Below are 11,661 nucleotides of genomic sequence, written 5' to 3'. Positions count from 1 at the left end.
CGAATCCACCTTTATCATTTTCATTCCACAGATCAAATTCAACAACCTTTCAAGGCCACTTATAATAAAGTTTGTATAAGTTGGGGATCATCCAATGATTTGAGTCGGTTTAAAAAAGTGAGGAGCGAATTAATCTGCATGAAATTAACATTTTCTTTTTTTTTTTTTTTGCAAAGACTTTCAAAATATGATTTAAAAACATCTATATATTGTGTAAAAAGAAAATGACACGTTTTAGACATAATACCAGCTTGAACATGGAAGGTTGATACATTATTTAATCAATTAGTAGTATAGAGATCCCGACCACGGTTTTGAATGCTGTGTTCTGATTGGCTGGACTGCTGAATCCGTAATATTCAGCGCTCCTATATAAACCCTTGCAGACTTGACATCGGGGCTATCTGTCATGCAAGTCAAAAGGATAGTGAGGAGTACATTGTAGAAAAATTCCCGGCAGCCTACTTGTTACATCCTATTCGTTCTGCAGAAGCTTTTCTGAGCGATATTCTTATGAATTACACACAAAGCAGGAGGCGTCTCTTTTCATTTAGTTGCATGATCTCCTGTACTGAGAGGACGATGCCTTTGAGGACCGGACTTTTTCTCCTGATGGTGCTGAATGCATCTGCATATGAACTGGATCAGAACGAGTCCTATTCGCCCAGGAGAACACGCTTTTCTACCAATAGCCCTTGTAAGTAGCACGCTGCCTCCATCTGCAAATATTCCAGAGTGCTCTGCTTTTTCTTTTTCCCCATTTATTTTCCTTGTTGTTAAACACACCATTTAGACAATGCACAACCTTTCCTTTGCTTGCATACAATGTGGGGATTTTCTTTTCTCATTTTATTTTTGGCCTATGCTGCCTTTTTCTTTTTCTTTTTCTTTTTTTTTTTTTTTTTTTTTTTTTTTGTCTGAATGAGCGCGTTGATTCACGAAGAAGGCTGTAGGTTTTATGCTGTGGTGTTTTTTTATTTTTGTTTTTTTTTTTTGTTTTTGTTTTTTGCCGGTGTCCTGCCGGCAACAGATGAGCTTGGAGCTTGGTGCTGACACCTGAGAGCGCAGGCTGTGTCATGCTGTTAGGCTGTCTCATAGCTTTGGCTGCTGCATAGGTTTCACTAGTCAATCCTCTGGTGGACTTAAAGAGATTTTAGGGCTTAAAACATCATGTTTACTGTGTAGCCTTGATGTGTTAAACCGTTCCACCTTTTCTTCAGCATTCCTCAGAGGAGGCTAAACTGCTTGTCACTGGGCTGTGGCTTTGGGATACATCACTGCAACCCTATTAGTTTACATTGCTTATGTGCTTTAGAATAGACAGCCTAAGTGAAAATCCCACAAGATGATCATTAATAAATTGCTCGGCAAATAAGTCAAATTCAGCTGTTGACTTTCCCCTTTTTTCTTAGAAACTGCAGCTCAGTCATACAGTAGAAGGCGGTGTGTTAACAGAGATGCTCTTTGGCTTCCCTTCTGCTGGAAATGTATAATCATTAGAAGATTTGCAGTACACACTCTAAATTTTGAGAGCAATCTTTGGTCCCTGATGGTAGGATGAATTTATCTAACTGTGCAGGTCAACATGGGGCCATAGATTCAAAGGCTGCCAAGTAGGCTTAGGCTCCTCTATGACATTTCTTAATGGCTATTACGTAGGATTTGAGTCAGGCTGCCCTCCATCTCAGTGGATTCTCGGATAAAGATTAAGAAAAGCCAACCTTCTGGATATGCTGATTTACAGATTATGTTTTATAGCTTTGTCTTGGTGTGAAATTTCAAGTTGGCACAAAGGACTTTGAGCTGTGTCCCCTATGACAAATATTAGTTTTTGGCTCATGGATCCAAAGGCAGAGTTTTGCTGTAGGTTGGCTCTTTCAAAGGATTTACAAAGATTGGGGTTGCTGGTGGGTTAATCATTCTAATGACTATTCCAGTCATGTGACACTTTTGAAACAAGTATGGCAGTACTTTTTTTTTAATGATGTAGAGCTGCATGGAGTTAATTTTGGAAATTCAACTGAGCTGTGCATACTTAACAGCTAAGAAATGTGACTTGGAGGCTCCATTTAATTGCTTGTGAAAAATAATTGAAAATGGAGTCTTGTGGCAGTATATTTTTATGTTTGAGTCCAAGGGATACAATTGTATGTTTATGCGTGTCTGCATGCACGCCAACAATTTTCAGGAAATTCTTTGGTATTTCTGGTGCTGTTCATCCAAGTGCTGCTGAAAAGAACCAAACAGTGGACTATAAGTCCCTGCCAAGAGAATAGTGTAGTTGTGCCAAATAGTGTCTGGGATTCTTAGATCTGCGGTGTCCAAATGCCAGTCAAGTCAGTGTTTTCCCTGGGTTACTGTATGTCTTTTGTGAATCACCAAAGTATGAAAATTTTCTTTTGTTCACTGCATTTTTCTTAGCTGAATCCCTGGCAACCTTTGTATAACAAGCTCAGTGAGTGTGTAGTGATTCCCAGTGATCCTGCTGTTGGCTCTCATGCTGATGGTTCATTCTCTGTGCCCACAGCAGATGTGGCACGCTGTCTCAACACTGCCCTCCAAGTTGGCTGTGGAGTCTTCGCCTGCCTGGAAAACTCAACTTGTGACACAGATGGCATGCATGACATCTGCAAGTCCTTCCTGTACAGCGCTGCTAAATTTGACACTCAGGTACATGCAATAGTAATCACCATTGCCATGTGCACGTGAGCTGTGTAGAATTACATGGGTGTAACTGTCAGGGGAAGAATGTGTAAAGCACTGCTGATTTTCTTTTTAATCTTTTACAGGGTAAAGCATTTGTGAAAGAGAGTCTTAAGTGCATTGCCAATGGAATCACCTCTAAGGCATTCCCCACCATCCGTCGCTGCTCCACCTTCCAAAGAATGATAACGGAAGTCCAAGAGGAGTGCTACAGCAAGCTGGACATCTGCACTATTGCCCAGTCTAATCCAGATGCTATTGGAGAAGTGGCACAGCTGCCAAGTCACTTCCCAAATAGGTTTGTTATTCCTGCTTTACAAGTTATCTGGTCAGACACCCCACAATGTTCAATATACTTCAGCTTCTTACTCTTTTGTTAAGTAAGATGAGGCATAGACAATTAGAAAATATAGTTAATATGTATTCATTCATTTCTATCTTCTGATTTGCTTCATACATTTTTCCAACTGTTTGCTTTGGTTCCTTTTCGTCGTTGTAATTCATGGGAGATTGTGATTTGGGAGTGGACACAAAAGGATTGAAGGGTGGAGCATAGGCTAAGTAGTGACTAGAGCGACAGTATGGTTAGTCCCACATGCATGCCACTGGATCATGTAACATGTGTGCAAATTCAAAGAAACACTATGTGATTACTGGAACCATTTCTATGTTCTTGCCATGCTGCACATTTTTCTCTCCTCCACTTGCAAGCTTTTAGAAAGTCACCCTTTTATGCTTCATCCTCCTAGATTTTATGGTAAGCTGCTACAGAGCCTGATGGACTGTGATGAGGACACAGTGGACCGCATTAGGACCAGCATGGTGTCACGGCTGGGCCCAGAGATGATCATGCTTATTCAGCTGCTGCAGAGCAAGCCCTGCCCATCCACTGCTGTGGCTGCAGCTGCCGCCATCCCAACTGGAGTGGAGGGCCGTGGGAGCTGGCGCTGGTCCATGGGTCCCCATATGTACAAGATCCAACCTAATCTGCGAAACAGAGACTCTGTTAGTAATTTTGGCAAAAAGCGTTCAGCCAGTGACAGCTCCTAACTTCCACTCAGATTCAGAAAACTCCCCATAAACATCATGAAAGCTCCTGTGTTCCCTAGGGGTGACACAATCTACCCCTCTGCTCGACTGGAAGTTTCTGAAACGTGCACCTCTAGGTAATGCCAGACACCCATAGAGCTTATATCAGTTTGATTGTTGTTATATTGTATATTCCATATCTTAGGCTTGAGAGAACCCCTGTTCTATCTACTGTTTCCAGATATGTCACAGTCAGTGTTGAATATGTGGCTGCGGCGTTTGTGCAACATGGTCCTAATCACTCTTTTTCACATCCTTCAGCAGAAATCATTCCTTAGAAGTCTTTTGATGTCAAGTTACAAAAAAAAAAAGTTAAAAAAGAAAAAAATTAAGGGAAATATTAAAGAGCCATAGTGGTTCATGCTTCTAAAGCAGGGGTCTCCAACTCTGGTCCTCATGAGCTACCATCCTGCAGGTTTTAGCGTTACCCTGCTGTGCCACACCTGACCCAAATCAATGGCTCATTAACAGGCAAAGATGATGACAAGTTGTTGGAAAACTTTTTCATTTTAATGAAGTGTGTTGTATTTAGGACTGGAAATGGAGACCTCTGCTCTAGAGTACAAACCAGTGCACTGAAAGAAAATAACACGATTTATCATTCTAATTTGTTCATTATTAGAAGTCAGTGAATGCATTAGGAGTTCATTCATATGAATAAAAATATATTGTTAAATATATCTAATATTTCTGTAGTAAGACAAGTCCAGTTGTGAGCACAACATATGAGTGTCACATCATTAACATAATACCTAAATGTACTGTATACTAAGTCAATAGAGACAGCCATAGCTAGCCCTCTAAAAGAGGACTCAAAGTGAGGTCTGTAGAGGTTTTATGATAACCTTTGAGAGGTTACCTTAAACTGACCAAAAAAACTTCAAACTGCCCTGAATGCTATTCATGAAATACCAAAATTGTGTGTAGGTATAGCACTTTTTTTTTTCTTCTGATGACAGATGTAGCCATGGGTCATGTGTTTCAAATCATTACTCTGCACAGAAGGATTGTCCAGGTCATGGCTGTGTCTATCAGAAAAAGTCCTATTTGCATATCTTATATCTCAAATACTTGTGATGCATAAGACTGTTGAGCTCGACTACATATATGGGACCATGTTTAGTTGGATCTGTATCCAAGCTCTTAACTGAGTGTGAAACAGTCGTGTATGTGCAGTAGCTGATTAACATGTTCAGCATTGAGCATGAGAGCAGCCATCTTGTTGGACTGATGATCATCATTCTCCGAGGTGATTCATGTGGCATACACACTGACTTCCTGTGTCAAGATGGAGGATGACTATTTAAAAAAAAAAAAAAAAAAAAAAGACGCCTTGTTGGAATGATATTTATTTTCCTACTATATTATTTAATTTTTTATTATTATTATTATTATTATTATTATTATTATTATTTTGAAGCATTATTGTAGTTTTATTTAGTTTACAGGTTTTAAAGCAGTTTAGTCCAATTTGAGCTTGAGCTCTATGCCAAAAAAGGAAAAAAAAATAGAAAAAAAGAATTAGCCGACACTCTGATGACTGAATGGGACCCATGTCATGACTCTGTGCTGGCCATAGGGGAACAAGGTTGGCCATTCAGGTCGAGTTATCTACTTTAAGGGTTGTTACAAGGGACCACAACAAAACCTTAGCTTAGTTTTGACACTTTGGTTTTAGAGTAAAAGTTATCATCTCAGCTGCTGGAAGTGCATGTTCTGTGGAGGTTGTGCACATTATTAAAGATTAATAAGAAGGAATGACAGTAAAATAAATGCCAGCTTCAAGCACCCTGTTGAATATGTGTTTTTGATGGGATGAAAATAACTTTTACTTAGTTTACTTTGGATTAGGGCATTTTTTTGGCAAAGACTACTGTAGGAATTCGCCACATATAAGCATCAGAGACCTACCAGTCTGTGGACTGAAATTAACTAACCTTAAGCTACAAATTTAATATTAAATAATGATTTTGATCACTTGACACAGGGCTTTTCAACTCCAGTCCTCAAGGGCCACAACGCTGCAGATTTTAGATGTTGGCCTGCTTAAACACACCGGACTCAATTTAACAGGTTATAATGCAGAACTTGACAAGTTGCTGGATTCATTTGATTTGAGTTTGGTGTGTTAGAACAAGGCAGTGATGGACTGGTGACCTGTCCATGGTGTATCCCGCCTCTTGCCTAATGATTACTGGGACAGGCTCCAGCTCCCCCGCGACCCTGATTTGGACTAAGCGGTTAAAAAAATGAAATGTCTGTGAGAGCACAGAAGCATATAAACGTGCAGGCTAGTGGCCCTTGAGGATCACTCTGCAAATCAAGAGCCTTGAGTTAAAACAACACGATCCTATACATTTTCAGAACTTAAACTCCCGGTAGATTCTGGCCTTTGGGTTTTCAAAGGAAGACAGTCATTCAATGAGATAGTTCCTAGCATAAGTTGGCCTAGAACTGAGTAAAGTAAGTTCAGAGAAAAGTGAAAATACTAGTGTACATTGAAAATGCAGTTTTAGAGGTGAACTTTGGACTAGGGTTGGGTTAGAAGTCACTTTAAACTTCAACTTGTGCAAAATGGGTTTCTTAGAATAGGTTTCTGACTATGTTGCAACAATTTACAATTTTGCTTTTCTTTCCATTTCACTTTGTAAAAGAAAAGGAATCTGATGGGAAAGAACTGATTTTTTTTTCCCCAGGATTTATAAAAGTGAAGCGCAGAGCAGAAAAAGGGAAGTTTTATTTTTCTGTGTCATGTTAGGAGGTATGTTAGGAATTCCAAACTATGCAATAATCTCACACAAAGGATTCACAGCAACACAAAAATTGACCTTTTTTTTATTCAATGCCAGCTGATGCTGCATGAATAAAGCCGCAACATGTGTACTTTCATGCTGCACTCATGGTGTGAAGGCATTGCTTCTCTATAATGCTTTCTGTTTTTGTGTTTTTTCATAATCCAGTGTTTCTTTTGTTCTGTGAAAAGGATCATCTCTCGGGTCTCATGTTTCGCAAGGGACAGATGTTGTGAAGGAATTACACAGGAAGTGACACTGTACTATTTCCAAGCTTATATTTTCTGTTGAATATGCACTTTGCATCTTAACCACTATAAAGGGCATTGAGACATTCAGCACATGTGCAACTGAGGCATATTTTATTTACCCCGTGAATGGAGATGAGTTTGGATATTATGTGTCCTGAAGGGTCAGGGATTCTTTGTGTACTATTGATAGATGTGTCTGTATCTGTGTTGTCCACGGGTAAATCCAAAACCCAACAGCTGCTGCTAAACTCTAACTTTCATGTATGATGCTGTGCATATTTCCTCCAGTGAGGCCGCTCTGATCTTTCAACACACAGTGAGCTCAGCATCTCTCCATTTGCATTTAAACATTTTAGCATCAATCCTGTCTTTGTGTTTATTTTTCTGTGAACATGCTTCATGTCACATACATTTGGCAAGGGCAAATTGACTGTTTCCTCACCAAATAAAAGGTCATTTTAGAGAATGTACCTGTATACTGAATGTCTCTTTCGACAAGGACATGGGCAGGTTTTGTGACCAGTGAAGGCTATTAGGAAGACCAAAAGTGAGAAAAGTCTTTTTTTTTTTTTTTTTTTTTTAATTTTATTTTTTTTTACATTTTAATCCAGGTAAAGGGTGCTCAAGGTGGTTTTGTATTGTAAAATTGATCAGTGGTTAGTTATGTGAGACTGTTGCTGTTAACACGAGAGACTAAAAACCTCCCTCTCTTCTGGCACTTCATGGTACTGTTTCCCCTCAAGACTTGAAATAGATGGATAAATGTGCTTCAAATCAAAAAGTGACAGTAACTAGTAAAGTTTATTTTGTTTTCATATATAAGTGACAGTTATTTTACTATCAGATTCAAGCATTTTATTGCAGATTATAGGAGATTTCTGATACAAATGCTATGTAACGCATGATTGACCCTTGTGAATCACTTGCACTTTAAAATATACCCATATACATATATACCCATACTGTGTATATGTTTGGGTTTTTCCTCTGTACTGAGAAGTCATGAAAGATACAATACATCTATTGTGTGTCTTTTGATGATCAGAAATAAAATATTTCTTAAATCTGGCATATGAAATAAAACTGTGTTGCTTTGCTCATGTTCGGACTCATTTTGATCGATCACAAGTTGCACATTTCCACAAACATCCACGATTTTAAAGTATTTTATTCTTCTCCGCTGTTGGATTTGATGATTTATATTTGTTTATGAAATTGTAAATTGCTGGTCAAAAAGGGGAGCATGTTCATATATTCCTTCAAAAACCACAAACCACAAGAAGACGTGTAAATTGATGTGACCCTCAGTGGGTTATTGCGTGGCATATTTCGTTTTCCAATACGTGTGCTGGATAATCTGCATTGCTTACTACTCATCACCACAAATTCTATAGTGAATGTGTCACCCATGACACCACAATACTATCCAGAGCCATTAGGATTTTCTAATTTCCTCAGCAACATGAAAAATGGAGACAGTTCTCGGCTTGCTGCCATCCCAAATGTTTGGCAACAGCTTCCAGAGTTGCATCTACTGTACATTCTTTTTAGCTTCAACTCTCCAACTATTTTTGGAAAACTCAAGAAAAAGCTGGATAGCTGAAATCCTTCTAAGAAATGCAGAGGATAATTTAGGCTCATTTCAATGACTAACTCATAAACAATCTTGATTTGGCTTATTGTAGCTTACTTAGAACATTATAACATATAAGATGTTCACAAGGCCATGATGTCCTACACAAGATAAAACAAAGCTTGACACAGGTGGGTTTACAAAAATGCAGCAAATTACCTGTTGGTGGATGTACAGCCACAAGTGGACACTAGAGAGGGAGACTTAAAACTCCCAACAAAAAGTAAAATAAACAGCAGTTGCTGACATATATAGCTCTGAGCAATAGGTAATAGCTCTGTGTAATAGCAATGTGTAATAGGCCCACACTATAAAATATAAATATAATTCTTTTGTTTGTTTGTTTTTTGTTGCTTTTTTTGTTTGTTTTTACACATCCTTCAGATTTCCTGAAGTATTTCAATAATTCTATATCCTATTTATGAATTTGTTTTTATTTCCCTCTCCAACCCCAGTACAATGGGCACTACAGACTTGGCTCACCAGCAAACTGCTTACTCCTTCAGTGATTTGTTTGTTCATGATTTCTGCTTAGTTTCTTTTTTTTTTTCTTTAAAATTTGGTTATGATAGTTAACTTCAAGCAGTAAAGCTGAAGGCCTAAAACTAGTTTAAATCCACAATTTTATGGCTACACTGATCCACCATAAAAATAATTGGAGTTCCATGGTGGGGATTTAAACATTTTTCTTAGCTCTGCATATTAAAACAACGATATGCCTTTTGCATGTTTAACTGTTCCATGTGTTTAAAAAGGCCAAACTGAAAACATTTTATGTGTAAATGCTAGCAAATTACAGAAGAGAAATTTCCCAGTTTTTAAATGTTCAACATGTTTATGAGGAGACACGATAGGGGAAGTGGGATTTTGAAACCATGGATGCCATCCCTAACCCTTTTTATGGGTCACATCTTTCACATTATGCATCGTCTCTACATACATTATAGTTATACCCACAGTGAAATAGCTACTTAAAATACACTGTTATGAGGAGGAAAGTAGATTTGTATACTTTAAACAGTTAAATAAACTCTTTGCTTTACTAACATTTACATTATATTTGTCTTGGAGGTGGCAAGCAAATGCATCACTGTGGTCTTTTCTAGTCTGAGCTTCTTTGTCATTAAGTGCTGTCCTCACAGTTCCTCTTGGAAAGCCAGATTTTACCTGGAGGGGTGTCCAGGTATCCCATCCTCCTGACATTGATTTCAGCTCTCTTCCTCCAGTTTGGTCCCGTTTTTTTTAGTGTTTGGCAAACCACAAGCAAATGATTTAGTTGTAACTGGAAATAATTTCACATGTGCTGGAGCTCTGTTTTTGTCGAAGAATTCAAAATTTGCACAAAATCACTTTATAATGTTACTTTTCTTTATGTTGAACAAGCCATTTCAGTGGAATAACTGTGTACTAGTAATTCTGTACTGCATAGCCAGAAACTAAGAAAGTATCACATTCTTTCCAGTGAGTGATACAATAGTTACTCTCTTAAGCACCAATAATTAGAACATAAAATTGCTTTGGTTTGCCACATACCCTCAGCATGTGTTACAAATCCTGCAATACCCATGAAGGAAGCTGAGAGACATAGACACTACCTCCTGATGGAAATGAACTTTCTTAAACTTCAGCACAAATGGGCTGAAACTGCAAAGGGACTGTTTGCTTTGAGAGCCTGAGGAAAAGAGGGGGCAGAGCGCAAAAGGCTCCATGGACGCTAATCTCAGTCAGAGGGAGATATAATTTCATGCCTATTTAGAAAGACTCCTGAAGGGCTTTCTCATCAGCCGCTCTCCAGTCTCATGGATAGGTGATGCAGCAGCTTTGCACACAGATTCTATCATGGCTTTCTTTAAAGAGACATTCATGCTCAGTCTACTGTTGGACTGAAGACAAGCAGGATGGACAGAATACTTAAAAATTTTTCCATCTGATGCCTTTAAAAGTCTATCTTTCATCGAGTCTTTCTTCCCAGTTAAATAGCTGTAGTTGTGGTGGTGGGCAACTTTTAAAAGCAATTTGAATAGAATTTCTGCTTTTAGCACAGAGAAGCATCTTGTTGCCAGGAAACATTTGATCAGATTTCTGACCATGCCTATTCATTTTGTTGCCTGTTGCTTGAACTGCTGCCGACTATATCACCAGTCTGGCAATCACAACCAGAGTAATAATGAATAATGACAAAATTACAATGTCATTATGCAGATGCAATTCATACCATCTGCTTAGCTTTTTTTTTTAAATCTCCTATTTGATGTTTTTTGCTGCAGAGAACTGGTTGTGACACTGTGATAAATTTTTGCCATGAGATGCAAGGTTATAGACAGCTCTTTCTGTGTAAAATATCAACTTTCTGCAACATGCATATACATTAATTAAATCTATATTCAGTGCTTACAAATATGAGTAATTATTGCATGCAGTTCTCCAGTAAGTATGTTAATTTCCAAGGCATTACCAAGTGCTGCATTTCCTCTTTGGGCAAACATAGTGACCCTGAAGTCAAAGATCATAAATACTCATATAGCTTCATGGAAGCAGGCAACAAAGCTGCTATTGTTTATCACTGTATTAACCTCTTGATCATATTCTGAGGGAGGAAAGCAATGTAGTCCATAGTGCGTGCACTGTGTCAGCAATTTAATGGGGCAAATGAACAATGCGCTGTGGTTAGTGCGGTACGGCAATTGCTTCTCCCCTCTCCCAGTGTGTTTTATATTCATTATGTCCTTCTCTTTCCCATGAAACTTGTGGCATATTCATCAGCACTGTGACAAATTAGATGTGCAGTGAAATGGAGTAAGACTGAGAGCAGTGGAAGATTAGATCCATTCCAATCTTACCCAGCAATCACTATCCCTTCTTTTCTGTGGGGAAATACCCAAGGACAGGAAAGAAAATTAGATCAAATTTTACTGAAGGAAGAGCTGGAGTGGTGAGGGAAGAGACAAAACAGACATTTTCCATTTCTGCAAAGCATCTCTCTTAAAAGCATTTGTCTTAGAATCAAATGAGAAATAACTTCATATGAATATGGCAGAAACGTACAACTCAATTCAGTTTCAAAGTGAACATTACATGGCTTTTCTGCATTTGCCATGATCCTTTGTCACAAAGCAACAAATTCAACTAAAGTCTGCCTTTGCTAATTAAAGCGATGGAACCAAATAAGCATCATATTCAATCAGTAATTCAG

The 11,661-nt window shown here is 38.4% G+C and overlaps 1 protein-coding gene across 1 annotated transcript; it reads left to right on the top strand.

Moving 5' to 3' along the window:
* Nucleotides 1-513: 513 nt before the first annotated feature.
* Nucleotides 514-3,753, top strand: stc1 (stanniocalcin 1; the record flags this gene model as incomplete). Its single annotated transcript, XM_079250841.1, has 4 exons — nt 514-697; nt 2,528-2,670; nt 2,790-3,001; nt 3,453-3,753. The coding sequence occupies 4 exons, from the start codon at nt 514-516 to the stop codon at nt 3,751-3,753; spliced, it is 840 nt and encodes a 279-aa protein (XP_079106967.1).
* Nucleotides 3,754-11,661: the final 7,908 nt, after the last annotated feature.

Source organism: Telmatherina bonti, assembly GCF_933228915.1.
Source record: "Telmatherina bonti genome assembly, chromosome: 13".
In the NCBI taxonomy this organism is placed as follows: domain Eukaryota; kingdom Metazoa; phylum Chordata; class Actinopteri; order Atheriniformes; family Telmatherinidae; genus Telmatherina; species Telmatherina bonti.
The sequence above is the reverse complement of the archived record's forward strand: the minus strand, read 5'-3'. Positions and strand labels throughout refer to the sequence as shown.